General features: G+C 38.4%; 1 protein-coding gene across 4 annotated transcripts; it reads left to right on the plus strand.

Annotated features, from left to right (window-relative positions):
- LOC136445507 (abl interactor 2-like) lies at window positions 1–24930 on the plus strand. 4 transcript variants are annotated; one of them, XM_066443532.1, is made up of 11 exons: window positions 1–167; window positions 13793–13960; window positions 14529–15085; window positions 15266–15382; window positions 15682–15729; window positions 16511–16549; window positions 17030–17118; window positions 17625–18011; window positions 18464–18583; window positions 20110–20253; window positions 20833–24930. In XM_066443532.1, the coding sequence occupies exons 1-11, from the start codon at window positions 27–29 to the stop codon at window positions 20997–20999; spliced, it is 1977 nt and encodes a 658-aa protein (XP_066299629.1). In that variant the 5' UTR covers window positions 1–26; the 3' UTR covers window positions 21000–24930. The 4 variants fall into 4 exon arrangements, with proteins under 4 accessions (XP_066299629.1, XP_066299630.1, XP_066299632.1 ...); XM_066443533.1 differs by having other exon boundaries at window positions 15682–15717; XM_066443535.1 differs by lacking the exon at window positions 18464–18583.
- The last annotated feature ends 148 nt before the right edge of the window (window positions 24931–25078 follow it).

Below are 25078 nucleotides of genomic sequence, written 5' to 3' on the forward strand. Positions count from 1 at the left end.
GGAAGTCCCATGGTTCCTCACGCGGGATGGGGAGGAGGACGGAAACCAAAATGGCGGAGTTGAATTCTCTGATGGACGGAGAGATTCCTGCGGGGAGACAAGCCCTGCAGGAGTCACAGTTCAACTTACAGAGGGTCGCCGACTACTGCGAAAGCAACTACATACAGGTAGGTCACACAACACGGCATTTTGTACGTCTACGTAGCTGTGAACGTTGGAAATCTCGCTCCAAATCCGTGGATACCGCTCGCTAAACATACGGGACCCACTACCCGGAGTAGCTGATATTTGGGTGTTTTCCCTCCAAAACTGCTCCTGTACACGGCGTTGTAGCTGCTATCGGATTACTCGTGCCCTTTTTGAAGAAGCCTATCTCATCGCGGAGCTATTCAGTAAATTCCTAGTCCATCGATGTAGGTTTGGACGTTATAAAATTACCCAGGTTTATGTGTGGGAGGGTGTGATAGTAGAGGTGTCAAAAACACACCCTGTTCAGTATTTGTTGTTTATGTACTTTGAACCACCGCCAAGAATCTGTTCCTTCTTCCTTCACAATCCCGCCCTATAGATTTAACCAAGAAAAGGCAGAAACACCAACATAAAAGGAAGCTTGGCCTATGACTCTGATCCGGCTACAACTTCTGCCTTTGAATTTGCAAAACGGAAATGAGTCCGTGTGTCAAAATTACTTTTATCTCTCCCTCTGGTTCAAGCATAATTTTTTTCGTCTCAATATGATATCTGGATTTCGCTGTAGACTAACAAACTGGCGTAACCCCAGTTTTTTTTACTAGTTTATCAAACGTAGTTTGTGGTGTGTTTATGGTGTGTTGATTGTGTAAAAATAGTTCTCGAGGGAGAGGTTTCCGAACTGAGTCACCACTTCTGGTTTTACTGAGACAAAAGGGCAACTTCAGTTGAACTTCCACCACCCAGACTTTTTGAGGAAATGCTTCTGTTTTGATCACAAAGATACTTTGATGTCAGCAACTTTTGTTTCAGATTCTTCCTCTTGGGTGTTCTGTGGTTCAAACTAGCCATCTTACAGGTGGACAATTTGATGTAAATCTTAAACCAGCATAATACTATTTGCAATTCAGTTCTGATCTAACTAGTTTTCTCCAACAATTCTGATATTTGATCAGTGCGACATAGTCACTGTAAAAACCTGAAGTTTTATCAATCAATCAATTACTAGAAAAGTAAAGGATTGTTATGTCATGAACATTATGGGATTTGATTATTTTACATTTTTAGTATAATTTTGACTGCATTCCCCCATTCTGGTAAGTGCTAGACTGTAAATAACATTTTGCTTTCCATAAATGGATACCTACCCCTGATATCACATCAAACACCATGTAGCAAGGCTCTAGGAAAAGTGAATTCTTAAGTAGACTTTTTGTGAAAAGATGTAAGCGACAGTTGGCAATGTCTCAATACCAGTAGCAAGTGTTCCCCGCTGTGCTTTTTTCACACACAGCTATCACTATGTCAGGATGTTATTGTTGTACTGTGTGAATGTGCATAAGAAAGAAGTCTTTTACTTAGTTTTACAAGTGCCTGCACAACTCAGTACTCTCAAAAGAACCAATGTTGTGTTTTAAAAAAAATATCATGTTGAGATATGATTAGACTAGGGTAAGAATGGGAGATTGTGGCGAAGAAAAAACATGCAGACATTTTTGCTCAGGGCACACGTACAATTACCAGGAGTAAGTGTCCAGAATAACATAGAATTGGCCCTGGGGTCAAATGTGACTTGAGTTGTCGGTTTCTTGGGAAGAAGACAACAACAACAACAAGAACTTCTTAGATGTCTTCAAGAAAACATTGTTTTAAGTACATGTAAACTCAAGTTAACAACTTTTATGATATGAGAGTTTGCAAAAATATCCTTTTTCCAATTGTGTCATGGAATACTACAAGCAAAGAAGATCTATGGACATTTGTGAAGATATAGATGATTAACTGTTTTTTCCATGGAACACGACAGTATGTGCAGAAATTCCTTGTTTTTTTAGGGGGATGGGAGCATATACTACATACCAATCATTACTACTATACTAGTATTTTACTACAGCTAGCTTCCCTTGCCTCCTATGATGGAATGTCAGTTGTTATCTAGTAGATTATAGGGCTAATTAGATCAAACGCTCTCTTGCCCAAGTATGGCCATTGTAGCCCTCCTTGTATGTTGCAATGTTGTGTCTTATCAATGTTTCTGTGACAATTTTTGTGCCATGGTGTATTGTTAGTTACAATCTACTAATTGTGCCACTTGAAATAACATTTTTCGTACCATTTTTGTGATACATGAAGTAGATATGTTGGTTAGTCTTTATAATGTTCAAGATTCTTATTCCACTAGAGTCAGGGAAAATGTTTAGAAGGATGTTTTATCAGGCTATGTTGTAAGCTTTCAACCTAGTTGGGTCAAGTCCAAATCAGCCATTTCCGGGACTTCATAGGGTTCACTTTGGGACGTACCAAGTTGTGCTGGAAAGGGGTTTCTTATTGTTAAGAATCATGATTTGAACTTAAAATTTTGGGGATTAGAATAATTGCTTATGACTTGAATTGTATTGATTTCATTTAACATCAAGTTTTTATTGTTTGTTAAAAGGGGAGGTTGTTCTGAATCTTACACGGTAAATTCAGTGGTTTTGTTTAGAATATCAGATAAGCTGCCGTTGTGGGACAATGGAAGGAAGCGGAAGGGAAGTGGAAGGGTGGGTTGGGGAAATAGACAGCTAACACGCAAAGGAGTTGTTGTAATGTTTTGTAAAATACTTCCAACATTGCAGACTGATGTTAGTGATAAGAGGCCTAGGAAGATAGCAAACTATTTTCTAAATCATGGTTATAGTTCGTATATTTTTCTTTATATTCCTCTAGGCTACATTTCAGCCACGTTGTCAGTTTCAGTGTGAACACTAATTTGATTAGACTTGTGGATATGAGTGTTAGTACCTAATTATGTTCTGTAGTATTATACCCATTATGACTCATGAGAGCTCTTAAGGACATGAAGTATGCTGAGGTTGGCTTAGATTAGATTTTACTTTAGCCATTCTCTTTGCTGTGAAAGTAGGGAACTTAGTTAGAGGCTGATTTTAGAACAAACTTTTCCAGAGTTAGGATCTGTTATGTTGTATTTTTGGTGCAAGCTACAAGAAAGGACAAGATTTGTGTATGTCCAAAGGTATAAGTACGTGAAATATATTATAAAACCTTTATTTTCATCACATGTCTTGCCAAAAAATGAAGTTATGCAAAATATAAAAATTAAAATCAAATTTTCTCTCAGAAGATGAAAATTATTCAGCTGTATCTTTTGAATATGGATGTCATCTTTTTGGTGCAACAGTTCGTTTGCATGTCAGTATCAACAGTTTTCCAAATCAGATTTTTTCTCCTATCTGAAAAAAATCTCTATAAATGACGTGTATTCCCCAATTCTCCAAGCAGATGTTGGACTGGAAGGGAATGCTTGTAAATGCTTTCTTACTGCCGGGCTCTTCTAAATCTGACATCACAAAAAAAGCTTAGCTGCTAGCCAGTCATAAAAACATTATGATCTTCCACCCCGACATCTGCTTGGAGATTATTTTTCCCCTGTCAATAAGGTGATTTGTAGAGCCCCTCTTAGGCTACTGTAATGGAAATCAGGGACTGTTCATGAATTATGGATACGGGGTGTATAGGGATGATTAAAGTGGATGTCCCAATTGATATCAACACCCCTGGGAATGTGTTGATATATTTTCATAGAAAAATTTTCAATGAGGGGAATACACTACAAAAGAAATTGTATCGGGTAGGATAGATTGAAGTCTTGTATTTTTGCTAGGATAAGAAACAAGGATGTCTTTGATAGATTTCTTTTGTAAACCACACAGAAAAAGGGTGGTTCTGTTTTTTGGACTTTACACTTCTGCTTGCATTGAGGCCATGACAATGACTATTACTTCGGTTTGGATATTGTGCAAGCATGTGTGACTTTCTGGTGATTTTTGTTGTTAATATGTCAGTAAAACAATCCATGTTAGATTATTTATATGATAATATCAATAGAGAAACTATATCGTATATTTTTGACATATTTTATTTCAAAAGCCATACACACATGTACATAGACAGACATGGACAAGTCAGATACCATACCCTTTAAGTTACTGGCCTTAGGGTGAGGTAGTAGAACTGATCTTAGCTAAACTGTAAGATCTGGGCCAATACATGTGTATATGTACAGGATATAGAACAAAGGATAAGTATCTTGTTTTTGGTGATGTCCTGAAGCCTTCCTCTTCTCAGGTCACCTCCGCTAACATTAGTGTGCTTTATTTATTACTGCTGTGGTTGCCTCAGTGCAAATAGAACGATCATTTGACAGGCAAATTTTATTACAAGTATTATGGAGCAATGTTTATGTATGAGAATACGAATAAAGGTAACATGATAGCTAATAGTATATTACCCTTGTTGCAGTTGTAGACTACCTCTACAGTGAATATGATTTTTTTGTGTTAACATTGTTTTTTTGTCAATCATGTGAAATGTGACAAAAAAAGTAAAAAAAGCCATTGATACAGCTTGTGTGTTTTTCTCACGTGGAAGTTGAAAATGTAAACTTCATGGGTAAACTTACAAACAAAGCCGTTTTTTCAACTTGGTGATGCGAATGCCTGTGTCCCACGTGTATTACACTGTTGCAATTCCAATAAAAAAAATTTAAAAATGCCATTTGTTTTGTATCTAGGAAACTGTCAGGCTCCACAGGCCGGTGGAAAAGTAGTATAAATTGGCCAAATAGACAGATAACATGCCAGAGGAGTTAGTCCGCCTGGGAGTACAGCCTACAACCAGCCAAAATCCACTGGCATGTTATCTGTAGCCTGGAATCCAAACCTATTATAGGTTTGGATTCCAGGCTATGTTATCTGTCTATTTAGCCAATTTCTACTTCTTTTCCAGCAACCTATAGAGTCTAATACGTAATAGAGACTATAGGAAACAATGTGACTGTCGATAAAAAGCCTGGTGCCGTAGCTCAGTAGTAGGACCAGAGTACATAGCCTGATTGAATCTCGCTTAAAGCGTCCGCCGCCCGACACCGGTCAGCCCGCGGGGAGGGGCCATAAAAGCCCCGGACAGTGGGAGTTTGCGTTATATAGACTACACGTACGTACATGTAGAGTATGTAGTCCAAACCAGTGGGTCAACATGAGGACTGTTGGTGCTGTGTTGTGACATCTGGTGCTCTTCCCCCTCCCATACTGACACATGTCGAACATTCTGTCAACTAGGGCCCGGCCAAAACTGTTCTTTGTTTTGTCCAATACTGAGCTTTTGGTTAGTCTTTATACTTATCTTACTTTGAATACAATTACCATATTTCAAAGTCAGATAGTGCATCTATGGACTTATGTGATGTTATGATTATGAAACTGTTCTTTGCTTCTTAGATTCGTGAAAACACAACACTATGACTTTTTTCAAATTACATACCGGTATTATGATGTACTTAGTAAGGTATACATGTACATTATTCTATTCCTATAATATTCTGTAGTATCATTGAATGTATCATTAGCTATCCCAGTCATCTCACAATAGCAAGTGAATTAAATTTGGGTGTCAAAAATGTGTCAGCACGATCATTGAGGTCACCGGGTCACAATACTGAAAATCTATACACTTCTGTATTTATTCAATATACTTATTGATATTCCCTGTTGGTTGGTCATTTGGTACCAGGAACAATTGGTCAAATAATGGTCGCCAGGCTAGAATATTAAATTACTTCTGTTAATTGTGTTGATACAAAATATTTGAGTATGTTCTTTTATGAAAGTTGTTGGTTTTCAGGTCAAATAGGACATAAGCGCAATCTATTAGTATTACTATTACCAATATGACAACCCTAGATTATATTGTGAAAAAATCTTTAAAAAGGCGATACAGATACTGCTGTTCATACATTTACTGTACACGTGAATAAGAGTCTGTGTAGGTACAAATTATTAGTGTGGCCCATATACAAAATGATTGAAATGAAATACCCCAAAAAGGAATATTTTGTTAGCGAGAATCAATAATGTCCAATCTGGAACAAAGCCTGGTGGGTACATGCAATTAGGTCGGCTATCCTCTGGGGTTGTGGGTCTTTTGGACTTGTCCTACCTTTGTGACATTGATTTTAGGCCATACTATTTAATTTGTAAACAATGCATACAAGTTTAACAGTTCTCGATTTTGGAAATGTATGAGTTTGAAAGATGCTATAAGTATAAGATTGACTTGGCCTCTTGTGGTATCTTTCATATACAAGTATTCTAGGTCTCTGACTCTGAGGGGATATGACTACTTCATATACATGTCGTCGTATGAGGGTGTTATTAGGCTTTGTGTATCATGTGGGCAAAGCCTGTGTTTTTTCACGCAGCACCTGCCATTTTCTGGTTCTGATATGTAATCATGTCCTAAATGGCCTTTCTAACTACTGTACCTATGAATCATGTATAGAGGGTATAGTATGCATGGAAGGTGAACATCATGCTTGTAGTCTATGCCCAGGGCCATTGAGGTGTTATACTATAGTTATAGTCAGGAAGTCCCTTAGGTTTCTTGTACATTGTTTGCAATATATAATCATTGTATGTACAAAAGTAACATGAATATTTTAGTACTCATAATCAATCATAAATAGTATTAGGAAGATGTAATGCTTTTACCTTTGTGTTTATGGTGGTGTTCCTTGTATGCATGTATCATGTATGAAGTATGATTACTTTACATTCTATGTAAAACACATTTGAAATTTTTTGACATATACGTCAGTGTTTTTGACTGTCGCTGCCTCACTTTTGCAGCATTCTGTCAGTGTCTCCCTTCGGATATATGGTGGTTTTATTTTATTTCAAATTCTTGTTTGCATGATATCAATAGATTCACAAGAATTCTATCAATTGTCCTAAAATATTCAACCTTTAGGAAAAGTTGATTGTTACAATAACTCCTAAGTCTGTAGAAATTACATTTTCCAAGTTTATTTCCCGTCTCTTGAATTGCACTAGGCAGTTGTACGAACAATATTGTGTTTTATTGCATAGAAAGTGCCAGGATAGAGGTGAGAAGTATTTCATCCAGATTACAGCACCATAAGATTGGATACCGTCTCATTTGCCATGGTTCATATACACTTTTGATGGCTAATTACCTGCGATTTATTGCATAGATATTGTGTGTATATAAAATACCTAGCAGTAGTTTCCAGTGGTATTTTTCAGAAAATGTCATTAAGGTACTGTACTTAAAAGTTTAAGTTCCCATCCTGACTGAAGTACACGTTTAAAGACATGATATTAATAGTTAACTGGACTGATGGAGTAAGGAGTATTTGATTCATTGTAGAAAGCTAACAATAGCGTATTCCTTGTTGAAAAATGAAAAATTTTCATTCATTTATAAATTATAATGTGAACTGATGACATGCCGGTATGCCAGGGATATTTTGATAAGCTGTTAAAAAACAGTATCATGTAGCCTTCTACAAAATACTACACATTTGTATTCATAGAATGTAGGACTGTATACCTGTAACCATGTTCTGCCCATGATTTGAGGCTTATGGGTAACCTTTTGGGTGTCACATTACAGAAATGTCACAAGCAGTGGGAATAGATAGCACCATGGGGAGTTCAGGGACATGTGAACTAGTCCATGCAGAGAAATAATATTTTTGTGCTGCCATTAGAAATGTATAGGCAAGATTCCCTCACAGTAATATTCTTATCGTATAATTTTCCTCAGCTGTATTCTTTAGTGTTTCTAATAATGTTTGGTCCAAAATTATGTGTGTGTTACAAGTTGTGACAGTTGAAATTGAGAACATGCTGTTCTAATTATTTGGATCAAATGAAAGGAGGTGTCAGATGATGGACTGTTGGCAGAAAATCTACTGTTGTAGCATGTTCTGTAATTTATGAATTTTGCTGTAAATGTCAGATTTATTAGCTATACAGGTATCTCTATATTTGAAAGTGAACACGTGGTACATAGTTTGAAGGAATAAATAACACAGTTGTGTAAAATTGCATCTTTGTCCTTACAGAAATGACATATGCTTTTATTTTTTTGTCAGTTAAAACTTATTTTGTATTCATGATTATATTGTGTATCATAAATCATAGGCACATTTGTTTCCTTTGTAACATTACTGCTAAAGATAGGTTCATACATATACAATTGAACAGGAAGATATGAGAAAGACAGATGTAGATACATCCAATGTGTACGTTGCATATCTAGTATAGATATAAGATACACACTTTGTAGAATTACAGATCATAGAAATGATATTGTTTGCTTATGTGATATTGATTGCAGCTAGTGATCTCTGATGAAATTTATGGATCAACTGATATTACCTAATATGCATAATGGCTTTTAGTGGTGCACGGTGGTCACCAATAATGAGGTACAGGCCATATAAATGCCATTTTCTGGTTCTTTGTGATTTTTTAGTCTAATTTTTATACTGGAAGTGTATAAAGATAGAAATAAGAGTTCCCTAATCCTTCAAAGAATTTCATTGACAAGGAGAATTTTTTTATTTCTTCAGGGTAGCGAGTGTAGTAGCCCTGGTAGTAATTGGATGGCACCCTGGTTAAAATTTTTGTAGCTGTTTGAACATACATTTGTCAATACTTTATGCATGATTGTATAGAAATCTTGCACTAATGTCTTGAACGCTATAACATTTGCATGGCCCAAACATGACACCTGTCTATATGGAGTGTTCAGATATAATTGTATGAATCCTCCTGGATGGATGGTTGTGACTATAGTGTATGGGTCTCATCATGTAAATGTGGGTCGTGAGATTCACCTAGGGACTGAAACCTGATCCACAGATATGAGGTAATGTTATCATCTATATGTCAGACCTTTTGTTGGGACCATCATGTCGTAAATCACCCCGACAGCTCGTTCTGAACCTTCGACACTGCTGAAGGGTGGATGGGTGGAAGGGATCGCTCATTGTTGTTTGGTGATATTGATAACTCCACTTTTGTAGATACAGATGCAAAATGATCAATAATTTAAAGAAAATGTTCTTTGTTTTGGGTTCAGTCAGTGTTTCAAAAGTCTACCAAGCTTGAAAGCCTCTTTATGCTTGCTGCAATGTAGGATGTGTGTATGATTCATAAGACTGAGCATGTATTTTTTTTTAGCTTGCTGTGCAAATGGTTTGTATTTTTTTCTGCACTGTCAAACATTCTATTGTAGGTTGCTGGTGGATATTTCACGCTCTATTTTGATGTACACCTGAAAATAAAGAAAATCCTCTTGGCCCTTTTTTGTCCAATTACATGTACGGTATTGACAGAAATACAAGAGGCCAATAAAATTATTATAGAGTCAGTATAATGAATACCTCTTGAGAAATACTGTAAATGCATTTTTTAAGTTTGCATGGTTTTTATTTCGCGATTGTTTTAATTACGTTTGTGCCAGTGCTTTAGTCACATACAGCTACAGTATTGGACACAAACATTTGTGGTGGTTTTAAGTTCACTGTGAAACTGTCGCCGCGAAAACCGCAAACATAAAACCACCGCGAACATTTCTGCACCTACAGTATTACATGTCAGGAAACACTGCACTTGTGTTTGCTCCCCTCCCTCATCTCAATCTGTCAAACTGATCCTGATTAGAATTTGTTAAAATCCATTATAGATCAAGAAGGTCAGACTGCTGTAGAATTGATAAGGCCCTGCTTGGAGCTGATAGACTGCCCGCTGTGGCAGGCAGTGTGTTATGAATGTTTCACACTGGAAGGGAAAGTACTAGAACCTCTGCAAATTGCTGCCTTGGTTTGTAGTTTGTAGTGTCCGTTATGGGCTGTCCACGATGTGCCCTGAGTTATTAATGTGTCTTGTCTGCCGTTACTGAGGCCAGGATAGGGAGCTAAGTCATACTTCATACTGGTCTATAAGAATTTAAATAAGAGTTACACAGCTTGTCATCCAAACCATTTCATTTCCAGATTGTAGTTAATATCTTATTTTAAGTAAGGCTGTTTTTTTGGAAAACCGAAAAAGGGGATTTTCAAGGAAAAGGAAAATACAGTTACTGCGAGTGGGTGTGTCACAGCATACATGAATAGCAGGATAAGCAAACCGTTGTACTGTTCTACAGATATCAGACTTGTACCTTCAAGTTCAAGTGATTGATATGTGTGGTGGTGCACAGCTGTTGGGCCTCTATAGAATTTATTGGAAGACAGTCTTTCCCCTCTCATCCTTATCTCCTTGTCTTGCTATTCTGGTCCAGATTTGATGGCGCGCTGGAGTCATTTCCAGACGTACGTATTACAGAGTGCAATCTTCCCTGCAGGCCTGATTTATTCTGTGTTCCAATGGTCTGGTACTGTCTGAGGTTCACAAGTCAGCTCCATCATTGCTGGAGAATATAGTAGAGCAATATGTTCTTTATGGAGAAACTTAGATTGCGTGGTACATCGCAATTTCTTTCCAAATCAATGGGGCTGTGCACTGCCGTTTTTAGCTTTCACAGATTGTATTGCAATATCAGTGCATTATCTCTTAAACTGTCTACGATATGTGATGCATTTTGTTTTACAGTTTTACAGAGACAGTTTAAACAGATTTCTTAGGGCTATATGAGAAAGGCAGGATAAGATAAGATATATCAAGTCTAGAATTGGACGGTTGATGGATTGTCTTAAGTACAATAACTTTTAGCAACCTCAATTTCAACAATCTTTTATCTCATGGAATGTTTTATCTAGAAGATCAAACTCCTTGGAGGAGCCGACATTGCCTGGCATACTTCCCCACTAATTTGATGAGTCATAGGAGGGTTTTTCATGGCCGCAGGTGCACGTGTAATGATGACATCATTGTTAATGGCTGCATAGAGTGATGATATCGTCTGCCCAGGGGCAACATAGTTTTATCTTGATCTTTAGTCGGCAGCATTGCCAGCATCCCAAATATGGAGCAACATGGCAGGGAAATATATTATCCTGGCAAGGCCTTGCGTGCTGAGATATAGAACTGTCCTATATTTTAACGATTGTCACAATTTTCGCTCCATTGATTTTCTGATTGATTTTTTAGTGTTGTCATTTCTAGTAGATGTAATATCTACCTGTACAAGGCACAAAATGTATGTTTGCCAGGCAAGGATTGTATTGGGCACAAGGCAAATATGTATGTATTTTATAAATAAACATGGGATTTATAATGTATTTATTTCCTTTTTTATCTTGAGGTAAATTGTAACATTACGGAGTCTTAACATAAGTGTTTTCTGGAAAAGCATTCCAGTTTTAGTGCTTGCTTGGTAATAATAGGTTTTTGCATAATTGAGTACAGTTCTTTTTAATTCTGTTAGCTCAAAAGTACATTTTAATGAAGATGTACATCTAGCTTAATGCGTAGCTGTCTTGCACCCTTTTTTCAATTTTTTGCTCAACGACAAAAGGTATTTCCTGCGTATACCTCTAGAGGTCAGAACGAAAATGTTTTCATTTGAAAGCCAGGTTCATTTTCATTCCCTCTGCTGCCTTGTCTGTAATACTGTTGTACCTGAACTGTCAGTGAAACATGACCTCAGGTCAGGGGTCATCAGAGAGTGATTACCACTGCCTTTGACCTGTCAGTATCTGGGTCAAAAGTCATTAGAGGGGTTATCACTTCATCTGGGTTATTGATGGAAACTACTGTATCTGATTCTGAAAGGGACTGGAGATACTCGTTTAGGGCTTGTACACTTTGGTATTAGGGGAGGAATGTAGTGTATTGGGGCAGGGGTAAAGCAAGGGGAAAATTTTGCATAAAGAACGATACAAAATGGCATTTAGAGATAGCAGACTTCGCCCCCTTACCCATATACATCCAATTCTGGTGCTTTGATGTACACTGTAATTGTTCGGAGATCTCTTGCAATGGATCATAATTTTATTACATGACTTATTAAACACCATTATTTACAATATGCCTGGACATTATTAGAAGCATGTAAGTTGACCAGTGCTGTGTTTCCAAGCATACATGTATAAGACGAATTCCTAAATACAGATTTTTTTGAAAGGTACCAGAAAATGTAAATTACAATGCAAGAAACTGCAAGTGTACAATGTACATGTATCTAAGGCTTTACCTCAAAATTGTATCTATTTCAGTTATTATCTGTACAAAATAGTTCCAATAGCCTGTAGTGTGCTATTTCCTACTAGTACAAACCTTCATTATGCATTCCCTCCCCATCCCTCCCCAGTAGGAATGTCCCTATCTAATCCACCGTGTGTAGGGAACCCGGGATGAACCTCCATCTAATCAATACGGATCAATAAAGGCCAAGGGCCTGGCTTTGTGCCTGTGGTTTTTCGCTGGATGAGCTTCTAACCATTGGCAGATATATGTCCGTATTGTGAAGAACCAAAGGATGTGATAGTCTCATACTAAGACTGGTTGGCATATGTTGGATACTGACATCTATTTTAGTATTTTTACTGTAACAATTGCTCCGTTAGGAAATCAGCACAATGAAGAATGATTGCAGAGCTGTATAATGAATATTAGTACACACAGTTACAAAATGCTACAGATTGTTGAAGTCAGATAATATATCATTTTGCATGTATAATAAAAAATTAATATATTGCATGTGGTTGCAAACATTGTTTAGGAATAATTATGAACCATCTAAATCATCTACATTATTGGTTGCTGACTGTTTGGAAAATCAGTATTTATTACATCTTCAAGTTTAAAGTCAAGTCTGAGAGGTAGATTGCAGTGTTTGAACTAAATTGAAACAAATTTTTGCGGTGTCCCAATATCATACTGCACTTAGCTGAGAGCAATTCTTCTAGACAGTCTAGTGTCTAGAGTAACCCTTTGACAATGACTGGAGCTTACTGTAAATGCAGAAATGTTCGTGGGGATTTATTTTCGCGGTAGGGAGAAAATGGAGTGTTCGCGGTGATTTTGAGTTCGTGTTAGAGAGTTCACGGCAAAAAACGCAAACATAGAATCATTGCAAACATTTCTGCATTTACAGTACTACTAGTAAGAATGCCATTTGTCAAGTAAAGCTTGTATTGGGAAAAAGTCATGTGACAAGACTGTGGTGTTAAGAGTAGGAAGAAATTACTGCCATAATCTTATTATGAACTGCTCTCAACCGTGAATCATTGAGTCCCATAACAACCTCTTATAATTAGGTAATGAGCTTATTAATTATACATAGCACATGCACTCAGCACATCAAATAAAGTGGGTGAGTAACTCTGTAAGTGACCGCTACTGGTATAATTGAGAATCCATTAGAGGGGTGAGTAGTTAGGGGAGTCCAAAACATCACATGTCTATCAGGAGGTTTGATAAAACAGACCTTCATGAGGAGCATATTGCTTTACTGATAGACAAGTGTTTATTTTGACCTTTGCCGAGAAAGTTATGTTTTTGGTAGAATTTGTATTTTTGTATGTGGTTTAGCAGCATAATTCAAGAAGTTGTGGATGGATTGCCTTGAAACTTGGTATGTGATAAGGTCGTGTCCTATCAAAGAAATGACTAGATTTTGAGCCCCCTGGTGGTTTTCCTTGGTACTGCAGCATAACTGGTTTTGATATCTCTTTTTCATATGCAATTGACAGGTAATCCTTTGTCTTGAATCAAGTATCAAGATGCTCGATTTTGTGACTTTTTGTTTAGTTTATCTTATCTATGTGTTATTTGATTGTGTTGCACAGAGCCAGGACAAGAGAACGGCACTAGAAGAGACAAAGAGTTACACCACACAGTCGCTAGCCAGCGTGGCTTACCAGATCAACTCCCTAGCAACCAACATGCTACAGATGATGGACATCCAGGCCAACCAGCTTCAGAAGATGGAGTCAGCCATTAATCACATCTCTATGGTAACGAAACAGTTACTGTAAATCCAGTTAATATTGCGGTTGGTAATTGGGGGGAAACAGTAGTTAACAGCATTTAGTTTTAACAATGGGAACAAACATCACTGTCTCAAATGTTAGTAATCAAATATTTGTGATGAATGATGACAGAATTTTACTGGTTGACTAGTGACCGTTAAAGTAGCTAAAATTAAGTCACCATTAAAAATCAAGAATTACAGTATTAAAGAACAGTTTTTTGGTGATATCAGTGTCAGGTTGTGGTATTGGTCACCATTTCCACGGGAAGACTATGCGCTGTACATGTAGGTGTATTTCAAGTGTACAGTCAAAACTGCCTTTTATGAGCACTCAGGAGACCTGTAAAATCTGGTCTATGTGGACAGGTGGTCACTCTAGACAGGATTCTTAATGCTTGTGTCAATGGGACAAATTTTCTAAGGGACCACCAAAAAGTGGTTGCGTTGGGCAGGTGGACCTTATGTAGAGGTAGTCACTTGTATAGGTTTGACTGTATCTTGTATGAAACTTTTACATGATGACAGTAAGAGTGGTTCTTTTATCTTCACAGACTGTAGATATTCACAAAGAAAAGGTGGCCAGGAGAGAAATCGGCGTGCTGACAACCAACAAAACTGCGACGAGAACACACAAGATCATGGCGCCGGCACGGCTCGACCGGCCGGTCAAATACGAGAGAAAACTGATTGACTATTCCCTTCTGGACGATGTCGGACATGGCGTGAAAATCACTCAGTCGAAGACGCCTCACAGAGCCTCGCTTAGAGTAGCCACGCCCACCACCCCTCCCGCCATGCAAACCACCAACAAGTCGTCCGACTACAGAACGCCCCAGGTAGTTAGAACCCCGATAGTTCCCAATGAGTATACGCCATCCCCCGTGAACAGCCGGCCAGGTTCAGTCTCCTCGCAGTACCAGAGATCGTCACACGCAAGGTCGATTAGCGCCCCTCCGCCCGTGGCCCCTCCACCCCCGCCCGGGTCCATGGGTCAGCAGGGAGACATGGCAGCTGTCAATCACGGAGGTGGAGCCCCGCCCCCTCCACCGGCCCCGCCCCCCATGGTGAGTGCTGGGCAACAGCAGATGAACTACGCCACAGTGCACAGGTGAGTTTCATGACATGAGTTACATTAAGTAGGGATAATCTGTTTAACTCTCAAGTTAGACATAAAATGTGTCTTGAACCCCATATCATCCTGTCTTTGTTCAAGCAAGCGTAATTTGAAAAGTGATATTTTTACAATGATTTCAATGAAGTTGATAATTCTGTACTTGTGACCCTACAGATCCAGTAGTCGACGAGGCCAGGCCGAACATAGACCGCCCGAGATGACCGCGCCAGGGTACCGGACCCTCCCGAACATGCGCCGGTCAAACGTCCCGGCAGAGGACCCCGGATACAGGTCAGACATGGACATGGATCTTTATCTACATTTACATCATAGTCTGGTTTAAGCCCCGGTCACACATTCATTCAGGACCTTTCTAATTCTATGGCTTAGCTAATAAATGCTTTGTGTATTTTAAGTCACTTCCAGGAATTTTGTTTCTGAGACACAATAGAAAAAAAGTGAGTGCTTTATAGCAGAATAGAAAAAGTGAGGCAAAATAGAAAAAATTATGATGAGTTGGCTCATGCTTACATCAACATTACTTCTTCTGAGATTGATGTTGTCTTGTTTGTTTATTTTGTTGTTTACAGAATGAATGCAGGCTCACAGGAAGACTCTGGGTATAGGTACGGCTATCGGTAGGTTCCACCAGGGAGGGACTAGGGGACCAACAACTCCTGTATCCCCATTCCAGAATGGTTCATTCCAAATTGTGATAAAAATATAGCATCGGCGGAACAACCCAAGTTCAATTTAGGGTGTAGGGTGAAGGTTATCATTTGGTTTGTGTTTTGCTGAAGGAGTTGTGAAGCTCCCCAAGCTTCTCCTTGGTTATTATTGCATGCTTGCTTCTTGTAGATAGCAGCACCTGTCTTTCAACCTTATTCAGCTATTGCCTTAGGTCTCAAAATGTTTGTATCGCTTATACTAGTAGTAAGATCTGCTTGTCTGTTTTGTCTTGCATGTAGATTTGCAAAGCTTTACTACCACATGTACATGTAGCTCTAATAAAACAAAACAAAACTGACAAAAATTTATGTCAGTAGTTTTGAAGCTGTTTTAATTCTACTCATGCATCTTTGTGTTAGCCTGAGTGTTATCCTGTTCCAGTTCCAGGCTCTACCTTCAAGGGAGAGCCTGGAACTGAAACAGGATGACACTAAGGCTATCTTTGTGTGGGTTCCACAAGTAAAAAAACAAAGCATACTGTGCTAAATTGGCCTTTGAATTTATGAAGTGTTGCTTTTCTCTGAAAACAAATTAACAAAACAATTTACTCATCCCAGGGAAAATGCAATTGTTTTCATGCTGTCTTTTCGCTCCATGCATGTACCTGTAGCATTCTGTAGACTATTAACTCTTGCCATCTCTTGGTGTCCTTGAACTTGTTTAAATAATGTCTTGTTCTCTTGTCAACAGGACAAGCCAAGGGCCTGGTGGGGAAGAGCCTGGCTATAGGTGAGGGCTTTCCTTCAAGTTCAATGTCACATTGATTCCGTTCTATTGAGTCTTCCAACCAGCAATGTGTAGATCGTTTGCAAGCACTTTCTTTCCACAACTTTAAAAAAAAAGGTCAATTGGAATAGGATGTTTGGGAGTAAGTTACATCTGAAAAGTGTGTCAGTGTGTTGAAATATATGAGCTAGCGCACAGCTATGCTGCAGTACTGTAAATTCATCTACTTTTGCAGTGGTTTTATTTTGTGGTAGGATAAAAAAGTAGGTTTTTGCTGTGTTTTAAATTCAAAGTTGAGACAATTCTGTAGTACAATACAAGGGAGACATATTCATGGTGTCATGAATTTGCATTGAAGAGGTCACCACAAAAAACGTGAAAATAAAACCACCGTGAACATTTTTAGATTTAGAGTACTAGACAATGGAAAAAGCATCAAAGAAGATAACTACTTTATCTTACATGTACCTTTTCTTACTCCAGAAGGATAAATGCCACCTCTCAGCTCCCCATGGCTAACGGTGGGGTCGGCATGAGGCCTCCTCACATGCAACAAGTCTCACAGGCATCAAGTAAGTCTGGGGATAATCTGCTCTTCTTAATGATACAGTTTCTATTGCTACAGATTTCAATGATGAAGGAATCCATGAAGTCTGTTTTACTTAAGCTACTGGCTCAAAGACGATATCATCTTTATATGCTGACATGTAAGATTATGGTTGATTGTCTGCAATATTGTACTGTAAAAAAAGGGTATTTATGTTTTTGGGTCCTTAAGTTTTTGCTTAAAATATAAGATATATATATATAGCATGTGTGGTGGTTAAGTGTAACTACAATCTTCTTCAATGTAGATATACTGGCTATTTTATATACATTGGACTATTTGAATAAGATTTGGAGCATGTTTCCTGGTTCGTACATATACATTGTTTGGTTAATGAGGACTTGGTTACAAGGGTTAAAGGTCAGAGGTCAGTGTTGCACATTCTCACCTGAGTTGTATGATTTGATTATTGTTGTCACCATGTTTTTGTTCTGCACTTATTTCCACATCTGTCATCTCTCTCCCCCACAGCATCAGCCCCTCCACCCCCCTCCCCCACTCCCGGAGGAATGGCACCACCACCCCCTCCCCCTCCACCTCCCCCACCCCCTTCAAACATTCCTGCACCCCCTCCCCCACCAACGTCTGCACCTAACCCCCCTCCTCCCCCTCCCCCTGTTCCATCTTCAAATGCACCTCCCCCTCCTCCTCCCCCTCCCTCCTCTAACGCACCCCCTCCCCCACCACCCCCTCCATCTGTATCATCATCCATTCCAAATCCACCACCCCCACCCCCTCCAACATCAGCCCCTCCCCCTCCCTCCTCCATGTCAAACCCCCTCCCCCCACCCCCTCCCAGTGCCGCCCCAAACATCCCCCTCACGGGATTCGCCGCACAGAGGGCCAGCCGGTCGGATGGTGAGAGGGCTTGTTCTTTCTTTTCTTTTCATTCTCATGTTTTCTTTGCCCTGATTTCGGTGTTGTTGATTATCAGCTAATCTGCACTTGTATTTTGTCCAGATGTTTGGTTTTTTATTTTTTATTTCAAGGTGCACAAAATGTCGGAATGGCTAATTCAAAAAACACCTTTCAGGGGTATAAATCTCTAGTTTGGCTCACAAGAACATAGTGTATGTCTCTGAAAACCCAATACAAAATTTATGTTTTGAGACGGCTTGTCTGACTGTAGTCCAAAGTATAGACATTCAGAGTTTGGAGGATCTTCTAGTACGATATTTTGTGCCCTTGAAATGTACTAGCTTATGTTGCATGGGTTCCTGTTACTTGATTTGATGTTTTTTTTCTGTTGAAAGTTTATTTTCTAGTGCAACTCTTCCATGTGCCATCCTTGTTTCCCCGTTATGCCTTAGGTTCTACCCCCCTTGCAGCACGGATTTCTTGGTTGCAAAAACAGCCCCTTTTTTCTGCCCCTCGCACCCCTCCACACAACGTAGAACGTTCCAGCTACAATCATGATGCACAGCCTGAAGGTGGTGGTTACCTCATGGCTTACTTCCTATTGGTGGTCTTGTTTCCAAACTAACCAATCACACACTTTTATTCTACAACTTACTTTATTGGTTGATTCTGTTCAGACTAACCTATGAGCACTTTTTGACATTGTTGGCTTGTGTTCAAACTAGCCAATCAGCACCTGTTGCTTGCACTACAGCCTTCGTTACTGGTGGATACATGTTAGCTTTCTTTGTTCTTATGTCTGTAAATTTGGCTTGCTACTGTTGGTGCACTTGGTAACAAAGCTAACCAATGAGGATCCACATTCTTTGAGGCTTGTCTCTCCTGCTATATTTTCTTGATGTGGCGTCACTACTATGTACCCAGGACCTATCACCTGCACTGAGGTTTTCCTTTTGTGTTTTTGTAGCTGTTTGCATGGCATTAGCCAACCAGGAACAGTTGCTAAAACCCGTTGTCAGTCTGTGTTTGGAATTAACCAATCATGTTGACCTTTACTTTATTGTCGTCTCTAGTACATCTGCTTGTACTTTTAGAAACTTGCTTCTCTGACAAATATTTCTTCATTACTGGGATGTGTCTTAACTTAAGTAAATAACACTTGCCTCGTGACATTTGCTATGTACATGTACAACTATATAATCAGTAGAAATCTAACCTTAGCCTTTGCACCTCTTGTAGCAATAATAAAGCTGCTTTATCATAATGCATATCTTCATCTGTTACTACATGTATTTGAAATAAGCAATATAAACTTTTCTACTGACTCAAGTTTTCTCACCTTCGACCTAGTTTCATGTCCAAGGAAATTAACAACCATCCTTTGAAATCCCCATCTAGCACACTAGACTAACTACAGTATGCTGTTATGTGGTGTAGATGCAGTTTTTGTACCCTTTTTGTCCTTATGCAGATTAACAACTGTAGCTAATGCTACTGACAAATGTTCAGAGCAGTTGTGTGTAATGATTGGTCAGCCATCTTGATTACATCATTGTCTGAGGTCACCTGATCTGCATAACTCAGTTTGACAAGTTGTCTAAACCACATTTTGATAATGTTGCTATCAAGATGACAGATCAAATGCAGTGTTTGTGTGTATCATAGATAGATCTAAACTTATAAAGTAATCCATCTCTTTCTATACATAATGTTGAGCTGAATATATGTTACTCCCTAGAAGTAGATATCCATGTATGCCCTCTAGTGCATGTAGCATGAACTGCATGTATGGTCTTAGCTACAGTAGTTGAGGCATAAATTTTTACCTAGCAGTGTTTCAGCTGTTCTTTGATATGATAAACTTTGGTAAAACTGTTTCAAATTGCTAACCATACTTGCAATGTTAACTTTTCCCAAAAAAATTTTGGAGATGATAGCGTATGAAAATTGTGAATCTTTGTATACTGTATGAAAAACATTTCAGATATGCTTGCATGTTGAGGAAGAAGACAATTTTTCTTCAGCAGCCTATTTTCAATTTGCTTGATTACACAATAGGAGAAGTTTTGCAATGAGTGTTTGTACTTGTTCCCGACAGTTTCCCCCACACCCCCTCCACCGCCGCCGCCTGACATGGAGAACGACATGTTTGACTACGGACACTCCCACACGCCGCCGCCGCCACCTCCACTGGGACACGACAACGATGATAACTGGATGCCTGCACAGTTCTTAGAGAAAGGTCAGAATATATCACTTATCACTGCAAATTTAAATCATAGCTGGTAACTTTTTGCATTATTTGCCAGCATCTAAAACAAAAAAAGTGTGCATATTAAGGTTAATGTCTGCATGTCCTTAGAGAAAGGTCAGACTATATTCTCATTTTTCATTTCATTTATTCTTTCAACCTGCACTAGGGCTACATGTAGAAAACGAATAAAGATTCAAACAAAACGCAATTATAAACTAACAGAAAGTCTATTTTGGGTTTGATGTCTCAAATAGATGACAGTCTGGGAAAAAATCATGAATGATGTGTGTGGTGTCTGTCTGGAGGGGTAGGTGCAACAAGGTTTTTGTTTGATTTTTTCTTGCAACCAGAAAGGTAATAATGTGCAAAACATGCATAGGTGATGGGGAAGAGGTAGCTGCTTATTACATTTTTTGTTAGGTCTTAGGGCGTTCTTAACCTGCTTTCTTGGTGTTTGGGCTTGCATGTTTGGCTACCCTAAGGCCTTGTTAGACATCATTGCCTGTGAAAACTCCTGTACTGTTCTTCCTGTACTGTTCTAACTGTTTCCCCTTTCTCTTCTCGCAGTGGTTGCTGTGTACGATTACGAGAGGGAACGAGAGGACGAGCTGTCGTTCAACGAAGGCCAGATCATCTACGTGATCAAGAAGAACGAAGACGGCTGGTACGAGGGCGTCATGAACGGAGCTCACGGCCTCTTCCCAGGAAACTACGTCGAACCTTTAGGAACGTAAAGCGTTCACTAGACCTTCTAGAACAAGTTGGCAGAATGCCCGCGGATGGAATGAGAAATCTATCCTGGAATCTTTGACGAATATTGTGGAAAATCTCCATAGAATGATAAGTGAATGGATTCTCATGAATTCCTAAGGTCTTCTGCCTACTTTGGTAGAGATATTTACAAATCAATTATGTTTAACTTAATTAAGAGGATGTGCATATTATGAGAGGAGTGAATTTTGAGAAAGTCCATTTGCTTCTATAGTACATTGAGTCGACCAGATTTTATGTTACCAGTTGTATTTTTTTCCACTGGTTAGTAACATTTTGAAAACAAAGATGAAGTTCTATTGAGACCTGTCAACAGATATCAAATATACATGTATAATACCTTCATGATTTCCATGCAAAAAAGGTGAACATCAATTCTCTCAACCGAAGGAAGAATTGGTTTTTGTTGTAAGGTACAAAAATATTTGAAACTTCCAAGAATTTGTTTTTTAGTCAAACAGATTTCTGAAATTTGACAAGTTTATGGACTTTTGTAAGGAATTTCTTCCTCCCTCCAAAATGCACTGAGCAAAATAAGTCATTGTTGATGTGGACAGATATTGTATATATATGACATTGTATATCTATACTGCCATAGCTATTGATATGTAATGGTGCATACGGTGACACTGAAGTCGTGTCGACTCATGTGACAATGATGTCAAATTCTGACACATTTTTGTGTGTGCGTGTGTTTCTCTCCACATGCTGAGGAATTTCCTCGGAATTCTAAAAGAAAAGCACCTCTTCCAACTCTTTTCTACTGAAAAGCATTAGTTCTATATCCTAGTCCTGCTTCAGCTCAAAGTTTGTGAAGTAACCCCTGGTACTTCTGTGCTAAGAAAGCTGTATATGTACATAAAGCACAGTCATCAAACTTAACATTGGCAGAAAGTTGGCATATTCTTACAAAGGGGAACCCTTACATGTCTTGCCATTAATATGACAATTTCATTGGGTAGAAGGCAAAAGAAAGAACAAAAAGCAATGATATTGATGTTAGAACATTGATTTTAAAACCTTGAAAATGAGAATGTTCTTTAAATCATAAGGTGTTTTTTTCCTTCAGTTGTAAGTATAATACGAGACCATGCATCACATTTGTGTATACAGAAAATTGAAAGATAGCAGTCATAATGCTAGAAGAAAGTGCCATCTTTCCATGTGTATTTGGAAAGGGTAACTGAGACCCAAGCAAGGCATATTCTCTATAGGTAGTATACACTAGATACTTGTGTGTATAGATAGGCAAATCTACATGTCTTATGTCTCTGTATATGTGTAATCCCACTGCTCTGACACCATGTTATTCCAACTTACACATTTGGGCCACTTTCTTCCCAGATACGTCAACTTACAAGCCAGAAATGAAAAGTAAAGTGTTATGAGAGATCTAGAAACATTCATTAATATCTGTGTCCCAGTGAAATGAAATTACTGTAAAACTGTATATTGGAGCTGAAATGTGCTTCCCTAAAGGAAAATCTCAACCCTCAAAAGCCTTTAACTCTCGAACTGCTTAGGTAGCCGTTTGGCACCAAATTTGTACTGGTTATAGGTTTAGGCAGCATGGAGAAGGTTAACTAGTACTGTTTCCTACCAGCTAAGTTTTAAATGAATGAAGACCTTTATTGTACAAGTGATTTGAAATGTGCACCGGTCAGTTTTAATGTCAATTTTACACCTGGTGTGAACTAAGACTTATCCTTACTAGTGCGTCTTTTGATATCCTCACAATTGGTGGAAATTGTGATGATAAGCTGAAACTACTATTAATACAATTACCAATAGTTATTGTCGAGAGAAATACCTGAAACTGTGTTCCCCATTGTTTTAACGGAATAACATGAAGTCCTGTTACATTGTCAATTTGTTATTGGCCGTAACTTGTCATGTTTAAGAGAAAATTTGTGGTAGAATGGATTGAAAGGTCTACTGCCCTGGTGCAAGAACATTCATCAGAAAGATTTGTATGCAGCATATCACAAATGCTGTTAAAATCATAATTTTGAAGCAGAGCTAGAAGAGTAACATTAGAAGGGAAAGTATGGAAAATATGTCCAAGTAATAATTTAGTAGACTGGAGTAAAATTTGGACAATGGAAGAAACCATTTTGAGAGTTTGTTAGGTTACATCGAGTTTCATGGTGTAGTTACTATTTTCAACAAGTAACTGGTATATAAAGGTTTACGGAGATGACTTTTGTAAACAAAAATATTATACTATAGAGCTGGCTGTAATATGTTTTTACTTTGTACAAGCACAAAGTTTCCAATGGTTTCGTTTATACTTTCTTTATGATTTCTTTGACAGTTGTGTTGACTTTGGTTGACAGTTGTACATATACCTTTGTGTAAGACTGGTTAGGGAGAGAGGGGTATTATATGGGGTGTAAGTCAGCTATTGAGAATAATGGTACATCATTTATGTTTTAGGTCAGAACAAGAGTACATGTTTGTATATCTTCTCTGAATGCATCGCATACTTCAGAATTAGTTCATTTTCCTCTAATGTCTGCAACGCTGACAGAGACTGTTTCACTCTGCTTAGATGGTTAGTCTTTACACAAGCAGCTTAGGACTTTTCACAATAGATTTCTACAGAGAGGTTGGCAAAATTGCTAACTTTGAACAATTGCCAAAAGCGGTGTTTATAAGAATTTGTAAAGAATGCCATAGATTTAATACTGAAATAATAGCAAAGTTGCATTCTGAAGAGGGTGAACTTTCTGTATTTCTGTGAACAGTGTGCATTCAGAGAAGATATTACAATCTTACCAGGGCCTATTTTAACATGGTATTACCCAATTTAAGTTAGATACACTCATTGTAAGTTTGGAGGTTGGATCATGGCACTTTGTAAACATGCAAGTATGGATAAAGATATGAATTTGCAGACCGTGTTCTTGTAGTATTTTACAGTATGCTATTATCAGGAAGGAAGGAAGATATAAAACATAAGGAAGATTGTAGAAGTCTTACAAAAGTACAGTCGCCAAAAAGTCTTGTCATCAAATCCAAACAGATAATAAGGGGGCAAGCAGGGTAGGTTAATTTGGAGAAGGCGACAAATTCTCATGAAAATCAGTCAAACTTAATGCCTAGAATGTTATATAAGTGACACATACCACTGTGAAGAAGTTGGTGCAGCACAACACATTTTGATTGATTACAGTTTGAATATCTATTGTCCTAACATCTCATACACAAGGTACACAAATCTTTTTTTTCTTAAGGATGGCTTTTGCTTTCATCGCATCAAAACAGATTGTTTTAAATTTAGAACCGTTCTAACCTTGTGAGGCTCTCAGGGGGCTGCACACATTTTTTTCTCTAATAAGAGGAAATTTAGCCACAATTCAAGAGTGTTATATCTTAAAGGCACGGCAAGGAACAGAAAATTGATCTTTGTGTTTCCCTAACAAAAAAGATTGTGAACTGATGCCATGGAGTAAGGGTAAAATGTTAAAAGATTTATGTAGACAGGGAGACACGAAAGAACCATGTGTTACATTGGAGGTGAAGATGTCATTTTTGACGTTAGATGTTATGTAAAACTTGAACCAGGAAGTTGGAACGTGGGCTATACCATTTTACAAGGTTGAGGGGTTGTCAGCGTTAAATTGTGTACTAAGTGAAAGCGGTACAGGATGTAGTAAGAGTAGGGTGGTAGGAATATGAGGGAACTAACAAAAAATAATTGGATTTATCTGATTTCGGAATGGACCAGTCCTGAGGAAAACATGATATGAATACTGGTGTCACCTTTTGTTTTGTTTTACCATCAACACCTCTGTCCTGAATTTGTATGATTTCTGTTGTAAATATTGCCAAGCAGTGGTGGGTGTCATTGTGTATCATAACTCTGCAATAAAATATTCTTGTATCTTGCAATCTTTCCCTGACAATGTCTTCATTGTTGTCTGCAACTTGAAGAAGATTAAAACCTGTCATTCGGCCTCTTAAGCTATCTGTATTCAGTTCTTGCCTTATTTCCGAGTAACGTACATGTATTGGTTGTTTCACGTGTTCCGTCAGTTTG

Source organism: Branchiostoma lanceolatum, chromosome 12 (genome assembly GCF_035083965.1).
Source record: "Branchiostoma lanceolatum isolate klBraLanc5 chromosome 12, klBraLanc5.hap2, whole genome shotgun sequence".
Lineage (NCBI taxonomy): Eukaryota > Metazoa > Chordata > Leptocardii > Amphioxiformes > Branchiostomatidae > Branchiostoma > Branchiostoma lanceolatum.